The 18,625-nt window shown below is 44.9% G+C and overlaps 1 protein-coding gene across 4 annotated transcripts in view; it reads right to left on the reverse strand.

Moving 5' to 3' along the window:
• Positions 1-17,185, reverse strand: part of SLC24A1 (solute carrier family 24 member 1) — a 30,053-nt gene extending 12,868 nt beyond the window's left edge. For 2 of the 4 annotated variants that reach the window (XM_015595873.2, XM_006920249.2), the window contains exons 1-4: positions 15,293-17,185; positions 5,781-5,834; positions 4,309-4,417; positions 288-374 (exon numbers count right to left, since the gene is read on the reverse strand). In XM_015595873.2, coding sequence (XP_015451359.1) covers positions 288-374; positions 4,309-4,417; positions 5,781-5,834; positions 15,293-17,185 — 2,143 coding nt within the window. The remainder of the gene's footprint in view (positions 1-287; positions 375-4,308; positions 4,418-5,780; positions 5,835-15,292) is intronic. The other 2 variants (XM_015595874.2, XM_006920250.2) reach the window with 1 other exon arrangement.
• Positions 17,186-18,625: the final 1,440 nt, after the last annotated feature.

Here is an 18,625-nt window from a genome sequence, read left to right on the forward strand (position 1 = left end):
AGGAAGAAGAAATAGACCCAGTCAAGTCAAATTTGAGACAAGATTTAGCAAAAAAGAAATGGGAGTTCAACAGCCCCCGGCCTGACTTCGCCTACCACATCTGAGGAGAGTATGGAGGGGGATGTATAGGGCTCCCTTTCAGAAGTGGGAGGCTGGAGTGTAAGGCAACACCAGATTGTCACTCCAGCTGACTGGCTCAGGGAGGCCAAGAGGCCTGACTCAGTCCTTGGCCAACAGGAGGGAGAAAGGTGGCAGGAGAAAATCCGCTGGTCTCGCCATCCTCTCACCTTCTGGTTTGCTCTCCGCTTTGGCCTGAGGCTTGACTTTGGCCTCTTGATTCAAGCTCTCCTCATCCTTGTTCCTGGAGGAGTGGGCTGCAAATGAGAAAGCAAACACATCTGGGACCACAGTATCCCTGCCACACCCTTCAGTTAGGCTGGCCAGCTGGCAACCAGAGCAGCTGAAGTGTGTTGGGAAGAGGCTGGCCTAGGAGTTGTGATGTCTGGATTCTAGTACAACTAGGCTTGTTCATGGTGCCCAGTTCCCAAACCTTGTCTTAAATTCCTTGCATTGTCACTTACTGGCTATGGTCTTGAGCAAGTCACTTCTCCTTTCTAGGCCTACTTTCTTTCTAAGAAAATGACATAGTTAATCTTGGGGACAACAAATAGGATTTTTTTCCTCTGTGAGCTCAAGTGATGGCTCCTTGGATGCTGAATTGAGGAGAATTCTCATCCAAGCTTGGTAGGAGAGTGCCGTGATTGATTGGGGATGTTTGCAACAGGCAGAAAATGGAGAAATAATAGAAGGGAGATGCTTTTGCCATCCTTGGACTAGATTATCTGTAAGGTCCTTTGCAGCTTACTTTCTATGAATCTCTTAAAAAGTTTTGCTATAACTCCAGGGGCACTACTGGTGGCCATGTTCATGAACCCTCCCTCTCCAGTGGGAAAGAGGAAATAGCTGCCCCCAAGCTCCCTGCCACACCCTTTTTGACCCCAGATATCTGGTACCCAAGCAGGGCCTCTTTCCAGATCCTTGTGCACATGCTTTGCTGGGGGTCCACAGAGCACTATGCACAGAATGGTGCTACCTTGATTTCTAGGCAAGAAAAATGGGGAGGGCAACTCTCTTTCAATGTGACTATGTTCTGGGCAATATGCAAAGTGCTTTACATGTATAATTTTAGGTGGGAAGCATAGAGACTAAGGTGCAGGGGTTCATAACAGTCCACCTCACAGCCATGTAGTCTGGAAGGGTAAGGACTATGGCACATGTGATAAATCAAAGTGGTGACATGGAATCTATCCTGGATTCCAGGCTGGCTCTGCCCTGTGAGCACTGGGTGAACTTGGAAAGCCCATGTACCCTCTCTAAGCCCAAGTGTCCCCTCTCTAAAAAGGTAACACCATGATATACTCAGACTAATGATGTGGGGATCCATGAGACAAAAATAAATAAAAATACATTCACTGCTGCCATTAAATATTATTATGTTAGCTCAGATTCTGGAGCCAGACAGCCTAGATTAGAATCCTAGATCTGCCACTTGCTAGCCATGGACCTAGCTAGGTGATTCCTTAACTTCTCTGTACCTCAGCTTCTTCATCTGTAAAATCTTAGAGAGTTGTGAACAAATAAATGAATTTATACGTGAACATGCTTAAAATAGTGCCTGGCACTTAGAAAACACTATATCAGTTGTAGCTCTGACAACAATGATGAAATGACATTAGTTGAGAGCAGCTGTCCCACTCAGACTGCAGTGATGAGGCCCCACATTCTAGAGGGTTTGGGTTAGAAGGGACCCTAAAGATCCTCTAGTCTATAATCCAGATAGACTGAGCAGGTGCAATCTGGGAATCTGGGTGGATCAAACTCTGCCTGGGTCCAGGATGGGCAGGATACATAAGCAGGTTTGGAATTCTCTCCTCTCGACCTGTCTCCTAAACTGCAAATCGGTTCAACTGCAGCTGCCTCTGGCAACAGGCTCCATCTTGCAAAGCTACCACTCTGGCATGTGTGATCCCTTGAAGTGTTCCGGTGGGCCTGCCCAGGATGTCCTCATCAGAAATGAGATGTCAAGAGGAGAGGACTCCATTGCCTCCTTCACCCAGACAAGTCCAACACCCGCCTAGCGGCTGTTATCAAAGAAGGGCTCTGTGGTTCGTCCTGGGGCTGAGAACATCTGCTGACCTGACTGGAAGGGCTGGCAAGAAAATCGAGTTCCCTTCTTCCCTTGTCATCCCTCATCTCACACCCTAACCTCTCATATCCCATGACACCAAGGAGAACAAGTCAGGGCCTCTCTCTGCTTCTCTCTGTCTCTGTGTCTCTTTCTGTGTCTCTATCTCTGTCTCTCCATATCTTATACACATGCACACTTGCACATGTCTGAGTAAAATCACCAGAAGGGGCATCGGATTCTGGAGAGGTAAAGCCCCTTCACAGGGTAAGTGAGAGTTTACACTATAGATCAGTTTTGTGGAAGAGCTAGAACATTCGGAAATGGCGGAAACACCTGGATAGCCATTTGGAAACTGCATATGGAAACACAAACATGTATCTGGAAAGTCTTGGGAACAAAGACCTTCATCACAGCACTGCATGGTCCTAGCCCCTCCTGGATGGAATCTCAGGGTGTAGAATTGGGGTCAGCTTCTCTGAACAGGACTGCATCCCAGAGTATGTCAGCAATTCTTCACAGTGTGGGTCGTTCCATGCCCACCACACATGCACACGATGGACCATACATGACTGTCTTCCCTGGGACGACGGACACTGGCTCCCCGAGAGCTTGTTTCCTCACATGGCCTCTCAGCTCTCAGTGCAGCGGATCATCTCCTTAGTGTCAATCTCCTCTGACCTCGGCCTGGCCTGGACATCACATAATCCTGTTAGCACAAGTAGGCCAGCTGGCGGCTGGTGGTTGTGGAAGTGGCCCAGGCAGGGGGCCCTGTGGTCCCACTGAAGACAAGTCTTTATCTTTAGATTTTGCCAGAGTCAGTGATTCCACAAGGAGTGGCCAAGCATAGCCCAGAGACACAGCTTCCTTCATAGCGCCTAGGCCAAGTATGTTCCCAGCACTGATCACACACAGGCTGCCTGGTGCTATGGACTCTGCTCTCAAAACCCCAGTGGTACTATTTTTCTGGAGCTGACACTTGGGAGTGGCCTCTCTCGATGTCTGCCGAGGTTCACTTTGAGGATTTTCCAAAGAAGGTTTGATCACCTTGTCTTTGACTCTGATCTTCACAGTATTATATACTTGTTTTAAACATCCAACAACCCAATATTGTGTCTGAAGAAGAAACTTCAGGGCCTGAGAAAATTCTGAGCCCCCCAAATTTGTCCCTGAACCAGAAAAGTCAGTCAGGGTGCTCCTTGGGGCTCATGGGTCAGTCTCTGGTGTCATATTCACCTTAGTCTTCAGCCCTCCTGCTCAACTGCAACTCCAACCCCTTCGCTTCTGTCCAAAGGACAACCTTCCATTGATAGGCCTCCTACCTGGGCTCCCAGTTCTACACCAGAGTCACAAGAATGAGAGGCTCAAGGAGAGCAGGTGCACACTTGAGGAATGCCTTTGGGGAGCCTGAGAATCATGTTGGGGGTACCTCTCTGGAGTAAGGAGCTAGGAGACAAGACTTGGTAAGGTGGATGGTGAGAACCTCAGCTGCCCTCATCATTTTTCAAGTTAGGCCTCAGCCCCTACTGCACTTTGGGCCCTTGCCACCCCCAGAAGTGGTCCTGGCAGCTCCCAGGATATCCTTTAGGATTCCTGGCTGGGGGACAGGTTAGCAGCCTTCTTAGGACACAAGAGCTAAATACAAAGCAAAGGGAGGTGCCATCAGGGCTTCTGACTGTGAGGCCCTACAGGAGGTACCCCCAGAAGTGGTCCTGGCCAGTCAGCCTGAGCCAAGCTGCCTGGCTGGAGACTCTGTGGGACACAGGGGTGAACTTGTGGGTGGTAGGCTTTGCAGGGAAGTCACTGAAGGCAGCCCCAATATAGACCAATGCAGGGCACATGGCACTCATGGCCACACTAATTGCAGTTGAACCCCTTCATTTTACAGGAGAGGACATGGAGGCAGGGGGATAGTGGGATGTAGATACCCAAGGACCTTAGCTCCTTGGGGCCCTCTCCTAGTGAGTTTCGTGTCTCTGTCTCTACCCTGTCTCCCAGACTGGCTTTACCATCCACTGTCTTCTGCTAACTCTCTCTTCCCTCTCCCGCCCTCACCCCACCCACTGCCTATCAGTTTTACAGGTCCCAGGGAGACCACGCAGGTCTGAGGAGGCCTTGCTTACCTTCCCCCAGAGGGTCCAGGCTGTGGAGCATGAGCCAGTAGAAGGAGCTGCGGATGGTGCTGTTGTGCAGAGAGGCTGAGCTACTCCCTCGGGTCAGCACGGACGGGAGCTGAGCAGGAGAGAGCAGCACAGGCCTCAGTGGGCCCCTGCCCGAGCCAGGGGAGGAGCCACCTGAGGGCCTTACTAACCCTGACTTCCTCCCATGGAGATCAGGGTGAAAGCACAGGATCCTTATCATGACCTCCTCTCTTCCTTCACCTCAATCAGGAGAGTCACACTACTTTCTTTCTCAGCCTCCCTTCACTTCTTCCATGACTAGCTAATGCTACATACTGAATAATTCCCCAAAGTCTCAAAAGGGAGCAACAGACAATGTGTACTAAAGACACCACATTCTCAAGAGTTTGTCCATCCTCCCAGGTACACACTCAAAGAAACATACACTCAGTCACACATCACACAGACAGACCCGCTGCACATGGGTACAACTTTTAGCAGTCCGCAAAGAACATCACGGTGCTTTATCATCACCACACCCCCACCCCGAGATAGAAAAGGCTGTGATCCCCTTTTACAGAAACGGAAATGAAAACTCAGCGAGGCCAGGTGGCTCATCTAAGGTCATGCAAGATATAAAGAAAAAGTCTTCACAAGCACCCAGGTCTTCTGAGTCCCAATCCAGATCTATCCACGTAGTAAAGAGACCTTCACAGGCACACGTGTACACACATCTGAAGATGCACACACACATATATCATGCGTACTTATTCATAGTTACACACATAGTAACATCATCTGATTTACAATGGAACTTCCAAAGACAGATGTTTGCTCAGTTCCTCCATCCCCTGCCCTTTCCTCTTCCCCATCCCTCTGGCTCTGAGCTCTTCTGCCATCTAGTGGCTGTGGTAACATAGTACTTTACAACAGGCCTAGGTTGTGGACAGGTGAGGTTTCATTCAGTCCCCACCTCTCCTCTTTAAGGTTCCCATACCTCTTCCCAAATATCCCATAGGCCAAAGTCAGCTAAGACACAGTTTTCCAGAAACCTCAGACTCTCCCACCTCCAGAGCCCCTCCAATGGTTCTCTTAGGTCTGGGTGTTCCAAAGCCACAGGAATTAGGCTTTCAGATCAATCATGGCACATCGGGACTATAAAGTTGGACTTGAGTTCATCTAATCCAATCATTTTACAGATGCAGAATCTGAGGCCCAAGCTCTCACAGCAAGCTAATGGCAGAGTGAGCAGTGACACTCTAGACTTAGCTCTCAAACTAGCACCTCCTCGAAGGCCTCCTCGTGGTGAGAGTCCCTTTGGCAAAAAGCCCACTCCTTCCCTGGCTCACCCTGGCAGCACTCCCAGAAGCTTCCCAGGCTTGAGCCCAGCCCAAGATCCTCAGCATCAGAGCCACAGTGCCCTGAGTCTGTGACTCTCCCATATCCTCACTGGGTAAACTCCACATGGCACCCACCTTTAGCTTCTTGTTATCCTGTAGCTCATCTACCGCAACTGCCCCATCACCTGGCTGCAAACAGGGACAGAAGTCACAAGATGTTTGGAGAGACTCACACTATTTTTCCCTAGTTTCCTCTCTCTCCAGAGAGAGAGAGAGATGGAACACAGAAACACACCCAGAGATAATCTGTCCTTCCACAGCCTGTCTTCAGCCCGCACACATTAATCCCAGTCAATTGTGTCCACTCACCACAGTCCAGTAACGCCACCTGTCTTTCAGTCCCTCAAATGTGCCATCCTCTTTTCCCACCTTGAAGCCCTCATCTCAGAGTGCCCATCTAATTCTCTTTTATTGACTTCTGTTCTTTTCCTTCATAGCGCTTTCTCCAATTTATTCGTATGTTATTTATATATTAGCAAACATGCAAATAAATTGACTACCCCTCAAACATGCAAATAAATTGACTACCCCGCAAGCATCTTGAAGGCAGACTGCCTATTTCATTTACCATGTGTGTCCAGCACAAAAACACCGCTGGGCGCTTAGCAAGGGTTCAATAAATATTTAAGTAAAGAAATTGTCTTCTAAATATACCTAATCTATTCCAGATCCTATTCCCTCATGTATGCCTTTTCCCTCTGCCTCAAATGCCTTCTCCACCCTTCAATGTCTATCAAATTTTCAGAAAATTCAGGGTGAATTCTTAGATAAGCTTTCCCAAATAGCCCCATCTGCCCCACCCTCACTTCAGCTCACTATGACACATTTCTCTTTGAAAGCTATATAACAACAGTGATCATATTTTGTGATACCAAAATCTGGCTCTGTAATCAGACAAGATCAGGCGCGTTCAGGGTGGTATGGCCGTAGATTGGCTCTGTAATCAAATGAGTGCTAGTGCCCTGGGGAAGCTATAGGGCAGCCAGGTGGGAAATGGGGCAGCACTAGAAAATCCAAGATGAAGACTCATTAAGTTCACAGTACTTACTGTCTGGACCACTAGGCTTGCCACTTTGTATTACTGCCTTGCAATGCCATTAAAAAAAAGAAATCATTGTTTAACTTTTCACATACATGAGTTGTCTACCAGTTAGACTCCTTTTTTTTTTTTGAGTATGGTGTGAGACAGGGGTCAGTATAATTTTTCCAGCTGACCAGACATTTTGTTGAAAAGATCATTCTCTCTTCATTGCTTTACTATTCTTTTATCGTAAATCAAGTGTTCATATACATTTGGTTCTCTATTTTGTCTTTATTTTGCTCCATTTTTTTTTTTTTTTTTTTGCCATGCAGTGATACAGTCATTTCTGTTCCCTTAGCCTGTTGCATAGTGTCTTATACACAGTAGGTGCTCAGTAAAGGTGAACTGAATGAGTAGATACTCCCAACTGTCCTCTAGTGCTATCTTCAGGTATTAGGGTCACTAATGGCTGTCCCAGTCATTGTCTTCACCTTCCCATTGCCTCCCCTACCCCACCAACCTCCAGAAATAACTATTCTAAATATGAAGGGTGCACGGTGGATTTTCTGAGCAAATCTCCTGACTCTTTCATGACACACCTGTCAGTTTACTGGGAAACTGGAGTCTATAGCACTGACCCCCACTGCCCCAGCCATCTCCCTGTTTATCATGTCCAACCCTCATCCAATGAGTTCTTAGAGGAAAAGAATGATGAGGAGCCAGGCTGCCCTTTGGGATGGTTGGTTCTGTCCACAGACAGACCGGAGAGACCCACTTTTGTCCCATGATATACACATCTAATGATTTCTCTGGCATTCAGATTTGTTCAAGCCAAAATATTTCTCTCTGAGTCCCAGAATATGCCCTTATTACAAACACATTCCCACATCCACTTCTCATACCACACCATTCTGCCTCCTCTTTCTTCAACCTCATCACCCCATGTTCTCATAAAAATTAGCCAAGGGGCCAAGGAAACTGAAGAGGATCTCTTCATGCCAGTCAAGCCAGCACCACCTGTGATGCATCTTGCTGAGAATGAGCAATGGGAACTGTTCACAGGAACCCGAGGAGGCAAAGGTGATAGCCCTTCAGCTTGTCCTCCTCACTTCCAAGTGCCATCTCCCACTGACACAGCAGTTAATCTACCTCTCCCCTTCTAGGCCGTCCAGGACACAATCCCTGAACCACACATTTTATTCTGCGATTGTTAAAAAACATTCATTTACCAAATATTTACTGAGTCCCTGGTCTGAGTCCTGCCTTCACCCAGGTTATATTCTTCACTTAGCCCTTCACTCAGTATAGTCTTGTACCCTGATTCCCTCATTTATCTAGGCTGGAAACCCAAAAGTCTACCCAAATTCCTTCTTCTCTCTTACAGCCAACGTCCAATTAGCTGTCAAACCTAGTTCCTGAAAGTCCTCAAATTTGGCCTCATCTCTCCATTCTCCTGCCTACAATCCTGCAACAGCCTCCTGACTTCTGACCTGTTCCTCTTCTGATTCATTCTCCACCCCTCAGCCAGTAATTTTCTGAGCAAAGCATATTATGTCCCTCCTCTGCATCCAGGGGCCCACTTTCTTCAGGAGGTAGCCCAGACTCAGCTGAACACACACCAGCCTCCTGCTTACCTCTAGTCCAGCCCTGTCCAATAGGAACAGAATACAAGCCACATACATAATTTTAATTTTTTGAGTAGCCACATTTTTTTAAGAAGTAAAATAAACAGGTAAAATTAATTTTAATAATATACTTTATTTAACCTAACATACTAAATATTATAACTTAATATAATATTTAAAATATTAATGAGATAGTTTACATTTTTTTCATACTAAGCCTTTGAAATCCAGTGTGTTATACTTACAGCATATCTCATCAATTCGGACTAGCCCAGCTTTAAGAGCTCAGTAGTCACATGTTGCTAGTGGCCACCATATTGGACAGCACAGTTACAGTCTCCTAACACTCTCTTATTTCCCTGGACTTTACACATGCCTAGAAGACTCCCTACCCTTTATTCAGTCAGCCAACCCTTGCTTGCCTTTCAGGAAGCCTTCCCTAACTCTGGGCTGTTGAGCTGCCTACTCTCTACAGTACTACATCCCTCGGCACTTATCCATATCATTACACATAATATGATAACTATTAGTTTTACTTGTCTGTTTTCCCCACTGAGGAGGATTTCCTGTAGAGCTGACGAAGCTTAAACTCTAGGACCCATCTTTCCCCTACATAAACCCTTGCCAAGGCCTCATACTTAATTTTGTAGCTATGGTTTTATATTCTTTTTCTTAGCGTGTCAGCCTCCACAAAACATGGATCAACTCACACTCCTCTTCTAGACTGAGCTCCTTGAGGTCTAGGACTGTGTCTTACTTCTCACTGTATACCCAGGCCCTCAAGGGGACTCAATAAATGTTTGTCAAATAAATGAAAGTTGAAGTTCTTGAGGGCTTAATCCTAAACTATCTGTTTCTCTCTTTCAGAGTAGCATCAACCAGTCTTTGAGCTTAATTACCATACATTTGTTGGTGATTCACATCTTTCTACTTCTAGCCTAGACTTTGTTCTTAAGCTTTAGGCCCATTTGTGCAACTTCCTCTTAGACATATCCACTTGGAGGTGACATAGGCACCCAAACTCACCATTTCAGAGTAGGAACTCTTGAGTTTCCCTAAACCTGTTCTTCCTCTTGTCTTCCCTCTCTCACTAGATGGCACCATCATCCATCCTGATGCTCAAGCCAAAAACCTTGACTTCTGCTCTCTCATCATCCACATCCACTTCATCATAAAGTTCGGATGATTCTGTATTCAAAACATCTCTCAAATCCCTCGAATAGATATTTGTTATGGATGCTCACAACAGCCTCCTAACTGGACTTCCTGCTTCCATCTTTATACATCTACAATTCATTCTCTACACAGCAGTTAGGAAGTGACTTTTTAAATATCTTCATTACAACATTCCCTATTGAGCGTCAAGTAAAATCCAAACTCCAGATCTGATTCACAGGGCCCTGCATGAAGCAGCTTCCGCCTTCCTCTCCAGCATTATCCTGTACCACTCTCCCCTTACTCACTAATCACACTGACCTTCAGTTCTTTCCTCTAATGCATCAAGCTCTTTCCCCACTCTGAACCTTTGCAAACACTGTTTCTTCTTCTGGACTTCTTTCCCATGGAACATGGGGTATTTCCCTTATTCTGTAGATCTTTACTTGGATTTCTCCTCCTCCAAGAGGCACCCTCTTGCTCTCCCTCACTAAAGGGGGCCTGTTACCTACAGGCACTCCCCACTACATGCACTGCTTGTTTCCTTCACGGCACTTGTCCCACTCTGAAATTATCTTCTTAATTTGTTATTCTCATTTATAATCCACATGCCTGCTCCCCCATACTAAAAAATTTTCTATTGGATTTATGATTCCAATTTATACAGGTGGCAGAGCATCTAGAAATTATGCTGTTCTTTGTAGAATACCATGAATATCTAATTTTACATTTAATCCCATCATATACACTAGGAGAAAATATACTGTGTTGCTTGAATGCATGTAAAATCAACTACAAAAATACACACACTCATGAAAAAAACAATATACTGATCCAGGCATGATCAGATGTTTGAGTTTTTCTGTTAATATTTGTTTGTTTCTTATGCATTCACTTTGTCATCTGTCTGCTAGCATCCACTAGCAGGGGAATGCTAAAAGCTTAAGAAAATGTTATGAGGAAAGAAAGTCTTTAAATTGAGAATTTTATTCTTACCATCTTTTCCTGACAAGTGGGGGGAAGCTGACTATAATTCAAGGAGTTAAAGGAGGGAACCCCTCAGGCCAGGCTAGGATGGGCTCTTTGAGAGTACAGTAGATTTCCTGCAGCCTAGCATGGGCCAGGCCCACAGAGGCATGAGGAAACCGGTGGCTGCTTCCTGTCCATACCCACCCTGTCTCCACAGCAGGCAGATGGCAGTACAGGCCACTGATGGAAGCCCTTGGGGTAAATGTCAACCTTGACAAGAAACCTAAGGAGGCACCAGGTTTGTCTGCTTGGGATTCCTGTTGGTTAGTATAATAAATGATCCTGCCCGAAAGAAAACAGCCTCCTATGCATTTAGAAAAAAATAACAGTCTTTCCTCCAGTGTTTCACATTCTGAAGTATATTGGGGGCAGAATGTGGGGATGGGGTTTTCCAAGGGGCCCGGACCAGACTCATTCCCCACCTTGCATCCCTTCTCATCACTGGCATCCCACGGGCTGTCTTGCCAATCAGCATCTCATGAAAAAGACTGATCCTTCCTAACTAAGCTCATAACTCTCTCTTTGAAGAAGGGCCCATCATCCTTCAAATACAGATAAGACTTTTCAGCCAGGCTAGCACCTCAATATTGCTGTTAGTTGCCTTTCTGTGAGTATGCATGGTCAAAGCAGGTCAGAAAGGTATTTTTCACCAGAACAAATGCATTGAGAGCTTCAAAATCAGGTATAAAGTTTCAAAGCAAACTAAGATTGTTGATAAACTATACAAACATTTACCATCTCCATATTGGGGTAATTCCTCAAAGCAATTTGTCAGTTTGACAATGTTATCTAAAATATTTTAGGATTTGATTTTTTTTAACCTGTGTCGAAAGACCCTAAAATAGTTATTATGTCTAAAATAGTATATATGTCTGATGCTATGTCATTTATTTTTTCTGGAAATACTCTTAAGTAAATTCTGATTAGAATCATTCCCCAAAAAACTTTTATCCTGGTTCTAGATTATCAGAGCAGAATGAAGAGTAAAGTGAAAGGTCCTCCAGCTCAGAAACTCCACAGATATCAGTAGGGTGCATATTCAGTAAGAAAATGAATTGTTTTCTGCTGATCTTACAGTCTCCAAGTTGTTCAGGTAGGAGAACATCTGTGAGTATATTGCTCTTAGTAAAACACCACATGGCCATTCACATTTGTTTACATATTGTCTGTGGCTGCTTTCACATGAGGACAGAGTTAAGTAGTTGTGACAGAATCTATGGTCTGCAAAGGCTAAAGTATTTACTATCTAACCTTTCACAGTAAACGTCTGCCAATCTCTACACTAGTTCATCCCATTTACTTTACAGATGAGCAATCTCAGGCCTGGATGAAAAGCAAAGTGATTTTGTAGCACTTTGCAGTGTTCCCGGTATTATAGTTCCTCTTCTCCATGCCTGTCTCTTTTACGGGAAGGGACATAGTCTTTTTATTTCTCACATTGATTTTCATTCATGTGCTTAATAATAAAGGTTTGTTGAATTGTATTGACTTACCCAGGGTAACAGAGGTAGTCGGCAATGGAGCCTGGGTTAAAACTCAGATATATAGATATATAAACCAGATTCATGAGCTGTCAAACTTTGGCTGAGTTGACTATCATCTCTGAGCCTCTAAAATGAAGATAACAATCTATTCCTTGTATGGTTTTTATGAGAAGTTGTTGAGATAATGTAAATATGGAATAGGCCCTCCATAAGTATGGATTCCCTCCCCCACTCCTTTCTCTCTTGAAACTGTTAGGGTTCCCTGAGGAAATTGAATCAAATAGTTATGGAGCTTCTGCTAGGGATGAGACCCTGGGTTCAGTCCTTTGGGAGCTACAAAGACTGTTCCCCCATTTAGTGGAAATGATGAGCCTCCCCTTCTGTACCTCACCCTAGGCTAGCAACAGAGGAAGAGGATGTCTTTCCTGTTCCTATTTCTCTCCAAGAGGAGTAGATCCCATGGCCCTCAACTTCTCTTTCTGCTACTTAGACTTCCTGAGCAGCTGGGGCTCTGACCTCACCTCCCCAGATATCTTTCTTGGCTCCCTACCACCGTGTCTGGCCTTGTCTCACTTCTCTCTGAATTCTTCACCTTTGGGGTGTGGCTATTTAAATAAGCCCAGTTTCCCTCATGTCCACCCCACCCCCCTGCCTTCCTGAAGTGATATTCAAAGAATAGACCTATTAGACAGAGAGAGATATGAACCAATAAGTCAGTAAAAGTGAGTGAGGGAACAATGTATATGTGTTTATAATTAAAGTAAAATAATTTACAGGGGTGAGTACACATCCTTGCATAAACCACCGGAAGGAATACCAACATAGTTTACCAGATCAAAGACTGGATTTTTAGAGAAACGCTTCATGAATTCAAAACAGAATGGCTTACTGCCCTCAGTCTATCAGCACAGTGCAAGATAACTGATCTCCCTCTAACCAGATCACAGATCTTGGACAGCCAAACAAAGACATAAAGACATAAAGCGAAGATGAAACTAACATAATATAAGATTGAATGTCAACTCTAATTGAAAAATATTTTTTAAAAGAATGAAATAGAAAATGATTCATATTTCAGTTGAAAAGAAAAAAAAAGATTCAGCAAAGGCAATTCTCCCTCTCCTTGGCTATAAAAAACATGGGGTGAAACTCCAAATCTAGATTATTTTTTAAAACAGCTATACTTCTTGAGTTATTTAGACTAGTTTTTAGCAGGCAGGAGTTAGTGCTAGAAAGCCGTAACTATAGGTCTTTAATTTGAAATAGATATAGATTTGCTTTCCAGATATAGATTTGCTAGAAATTCAATCCGCTTTTTAAAAATAATGCTGTTATTCAAAAATCACCCTGGATCTGTTTCAACAAATAGCTAAGGACAGAGGTATAATAAGCACTATTCTCACTGGTTGGCAAAGACCTACTAAGAAAGCCCTTGAAGAATCTCTCAAGTAGGTTACAAATTCTCTTTTGAAATCATGATTACGCTTCACTTACTTGGCAAGCTTTGCTTTGATGATCTGGCTCTGACAAAATGGAAAATTCAGAATTTATAGAGTTTAAATAAAATAGAATTACTGTGAAGGACTGGGAAGCAAGTCAGGCATTTTGAAAATGGCTGACCTGATGTCTACCAGGCAGTAGATGCTTTTCTCAAAGGAAAGTACCAGTCTTCATGGCCACCATCAGCAAGGCCGGCCCTGAGAATTTCATTAGGAAGAAGACCCCTATTTCTTCATAATAAGTGATGTAACATTCCGAGCTTTCCTTTCTTTTTTAAGCCTCTGACTTCATGAAGCAGTAGTCTGGTGGGAAATAGTGCTAAATGGGGGGTTAGCATACTGGATTCCAATTCTGATATCTGCTGCCTATATGATCTTGGGCAGCACATTTCTCCTTTGGGGGCAATCTGCAAATAAGGTAATTAGAGCTCTGTTGGCCAGATCAGACAAATAATCACTGTTCTGGGCCTGCCAGAACTGAACTCTCTTGGACACAGGACATTACCAATGAATGTGAGAGCTAGACAGGACCTTTTGGTGATTAGCTGGACTTTGTCATTTCCTCAGAAAAGAAAAGAGACCTGTCCAAAGTCACACAGTTATTCAAAGGCAAAATCAGATTAGAACCCAAGTTTCCTGACTCTCTGTTCCATGCTCCGGCCAGAACACCACATTATCTCAAAAATCCTAAAGGATATATATTTCTTCTCCTTTGCATCATATATCTCCTAGATATATCCACTCAGTTTGTTCTTCATCCTGCCCATTCATCAAAACTGCTCTGGATTAGGTAGCTAAGTCCTTCCACTCTTTGCATGAGAAATTCTGCTCACACCAGTGGCTTCTCTGAGACCGTGACAGGCAGGCTATAAGCCAACCTTTCCCCAAACTCAAACTTTAGAAGAAGGAGAGAATTGGGGTCTGTGATCTGTAAGGTGTCCTCACTTTGGAATCTCAAGGAACAAATAACTTTGAGATGAATTTTTAGAGATCACTTAACCAAATTAATCTTCCAGGTTATGGAATCATCAATGAATTTAGTTGAAAGGTCCTTTGTGGAGACATAATGTCTTGGAAAGGAATTTTGGGACCAAGAGAAAGCCCCAGGGTTAGAGCTCTCAGTATTTGGTCTCCAGTCAGCACAGAGAGAGGGCTCTGCACCCATGGCTGGCTTCTCGAGATGAGTAGAGCTCCTATCTTCTCCAATATTTTAAAATAAAAAACAAAACCAAAGAAAACCTCTCCCCGCTTCCCAAGACCCCCTCCAAGCCACCAGACCCTCCAAGTCTGAAATGTGAACAAATAAGGTTAAACAAAAGTGAAGGTGCTGAATAAACCCTAAACACCATGGAAAATTATCATTTTTCCATGCCTGGTATTTTTTTGGACATTTTCTAAATCCCAGCTCAAATGTCATTTCCAAAGACCCAGTCAGACCACCCTTTGTTCAAACTCTGGCTCCACTGCCTCTTTGCTGCGTGACATTGAACAAGTAGTTTAATATAATTAGGCCTCAGTTTCTTCCTCTGCCAGTGGGAGATCATAATAACCATTTTATAGGGTGATTGGGGGATGAGCCAAGGTCACTCTTGCAAACGCTCCAGCATAGTGCCTGGCAAAAAAAATTGGACTCTAAATGTTGAATGAAGAGCAAAGGAACCAGAACATCCATCTCTTGAGGTCTGACCCAGCACTTTCCACTCTTCAACTCCTGGCTTACCCCCACCCTTTTGCCCCCAAATGTCTAGAGAAGCCTGAGCTAGCCTGTTCTTACCTTGTTGAGGTCCCCTACGGCCATGACCTTGGCCGCTGGCCACTTGCTGAGCTGCTCTTTCACCCAGAGCTCGAGCTTCTTGTTCCACTTCATGGTGAACACATAGAAGGCATAGGCCAGCAGCAGCAGCAGGCTTTCCCACCAGACAATGAGGCTGTCCAGGAAGAAGAGAATGAGCATCATCAGGTCAAGGATGTAGAAGGAGACATCACGGAACAAGGGCCACCAGGTAAGGTTGAGGATCTCTCTGGAGAAGAGGGCACAGGTGCCGATGACAAAGAGGATGTTGAACACAGCAGAGCCCACAATGGTGCCGATGCCCACATTGCTGTGGGAGATGAAGACGCCAATGAGGGAGGTGAACAGCTCAGGGGCAGAACCTCCAGCAGCCATGAACGTGGCGCCTGCCACATCCTCAGAGATCTGCAGCTTGTCCGTGATGACACCCAGGGCTGGGACGAAGTACTCATCACACACAATGGCCAAGGCCACAAACACATACATCATGCCAAAGATGTGCAGGAGTACCCAGCCCTGTTGCCGCTGCTCCACACTGAACAGGTCTGGGGGGTACTCTGCCTTGGAGTGGTGGTCTGGTCGGCTGGGGGGCAGTGCTGAGAAACTGGGACTGGGCACCTCTGGGAGCAGGGCCGTTGTCAGGCTGGAGGAGGGGGCAGTAGGCATGGCTGGGGCTGGCTCCACAACAATACAGTGACGGACCTGAGTGGTCGGATTTTCCCTGATGCTGGGGGTTGCTGAAGTGCTGGGTCCTGTGGATGGTTTCTTTGCCAGCCCCCGGAGTGTGGCCAAGGATATTCCAGTGGTTGGTGTACTGGTTCTGGATGAGGGATTCCTAACCCTCCAAGCAGCAGTAGAAGCTTTGGTTTCTGCTGGGCTGCTGCCTGACAAGGTGCTAGTTGTCACCTGCCCCTCAGAGATGGCTGTGGTGTGCTCCAGGACCTTTTCCTGGGAAGTTGTGAAGTTGTTCTTTCCCATTAATCCCTGAGGGTTGGTTGAGCTGTTATCATCCACTCTTCTGGGGGTAGTCAGGGTGTTCTTTTCCACCATACTTTGAGAAGTTAAGATGTTTGTTTCTATATCATTTATCAGGAAAGGTGGGGTGTTATCAATTTCTTTGAGAGTAGTTGGAGTGGTTTCTTCCACTATTCCCTTGGAGGGGTTGGTCTCCAATGTTTTGTAAGTCGCCATAGTTTCACTCTCTTTCACTGTTGTTCTAGGGATGATCCCATGGCTCCTTGTCAGTGTCATGAGTGTGGATGAGGCATAATCGTTTACTATTCTACCAGGTAAGGATGGAGTGTATTTCTTCACCTTGCCTCTGGCTTGAGTTGGGTGGTAGCTCTTCATTTCTCCCCTGGATGTTACTGGGGTATAATTCTTTACTGTTGATCTGCTTAAAGTTGGGGTGTAGTGATTCTGTCTTCCACTGGGTGTGGTTGGGGTGTTTTCCTTCATTCTTTCTGTGCCTGCTGCTGTTGGGCTGTAGTTATTCTCAGGTATTGTTGGAGAGATGTCGGCTGTTGTTCTGGGCGTATTGGGGATGTTTTCCATTGTTATGCCAGATGTTGCTTCATTCCTGTCCACTGTGGCTTGGGGCACCTGTGTCTCACCTTCTATTTCAGAGCTAGCTTTTGGAGGGTCACTGCTCACGGTCATCATCTCATTGTTGAGGAGGTCCCGGCTGGCAAGTTTCACAGGGTGTTCAGAAGAGACCGCTGCCCACAGTGTTGGGAGGCCCTGGGGGCTCCTCAGGTGCTGATAGGTGGAACCAATGATCAATATTCCCAACAGGAAGAGGAAGCGACTACAACGAAGCCGTTTTGGCCGAAGTAACCGCCTTTCCTGCACTCCCATCCTGATCAATTTCCCCATGATGGCCAGTTATGCTGGATTACAGAAGGCCTCTCATTCTGTCCATTGGAAGAAGGGGGCTGTGGGATGCAGGTTGGTGATCAGGGAAGATTTCTCCATGAAGCCCAACCAAGAGATATCCACAAACCTAGAGCGGGGAAAAAGAAGTTATTTGCCCTTAAGAGGCAAGCTGGGACCCACCAAATCCTCATTTGGAACAGTGACAATTCATGCAGGGGACTTTGGGTGGAAGCAGTTGGAGCAAAATTATCTCTGCCCCCTGCTCCAAGGGGCAATGACTGTTCATGGGAGAAAGAGCATCTGGGGGTCCTCTGTGCTGTGTAGGCCTGCCAGAAACTTAGGTTCTTGATCTGGGTCTACCCAGCCCTCCCTGGCCTCCCTGGAAGAGGTCTGCAAGCACTTCTCAGGTCCAAGCCTGAGCTGCTGGGAGCTCAGTCACCCATAGTTGGTGACCCAGGCCATAGATTTCACCTTATCAAAGGCAGAAGGGAGGTAAGAAGATATGGTTTTAAGCTTTATACAAAAAGAGGCAGCAGTGGAAGACAGGCAGAGATATCAATGCTCGACGTGTTTTTTTTTTCAACTGACTTAAAATGATTCTACCATATCATGAAAGAGAACAAAGCTTAAAAGTTAATGTCATGAAGTTTCCTAAACTGTGTAGTATGGTGGGAGGAACATGGTGAATGGAGTCAAGGGTCTGGATTCCCAGCTCTGCTGCTTACCAGCTGTGTCACCTTGGACAGGCAGAGCCTCAGTACATCATCTGTGAAATGGGCACGATAACATATATGTTGATTATGCAAAGATAATCTCGGGAAGGACATCTGGAAAAGGGAATCTAAAGGCCAGGGGTCAAAAGGAGACTTACTTTTCAGTATATCTTATTGTTCAGTTTTAACCATTTAACCTTTTTATTATATACATGTTATATTTTAAATTTAAATTTATTTTAATTCAATTTAATAGAAAAAAACAATAGTAATAACAATAGTAATAACCTAGCATGTAAAAAGTAACAACAATACCTATGTCACAGGAATTTGGGACAGTAAAAACACATAAAGTCGGTGAAGTGCATTGTACAGAATCAAGTGCTACATAAGGGTTATTTTACATAAAGACACAGGAGGAAAGAACATGAAAGGCCCTCAAAGAATCCTTGATTTATAAAGAAAGGTATAGAGGCCCAACCCAAGTAAATATTAAATTACAAAACAACTGGAAATTTTGCATATGAAATAATCTATTCGAAGTGAGATGAGTAACCTATAGAATCTTAGGTTGTTAAGGTAAAAGGAGTTACCGACACTGTTTAGTGGAACTTCTCAGTTGAAACATGAAGAAACTGTGCTTGCTTTGGCAGCACATATACTGAAACATGAAGAAACTGAGGTTCAGAGAAATATGACTTGCTCAGTGTCATAAAGCTAGTGAATA

This window comes from Pteropus alecto, unplaced genomic scaffold (genome assembly GCF_000325575.1).
Source record: "Pteropus alecto unplaced genomic scaffold, ASM32557v1 scaffold86, whole genome shotgun sequence".
NCBI classification, from domain to species: Eukaryota; Metazoa; Chordata; class Mammalia; order Chiroptera; family Pteropodidae; genus Pteropus; species Pteropus alecto.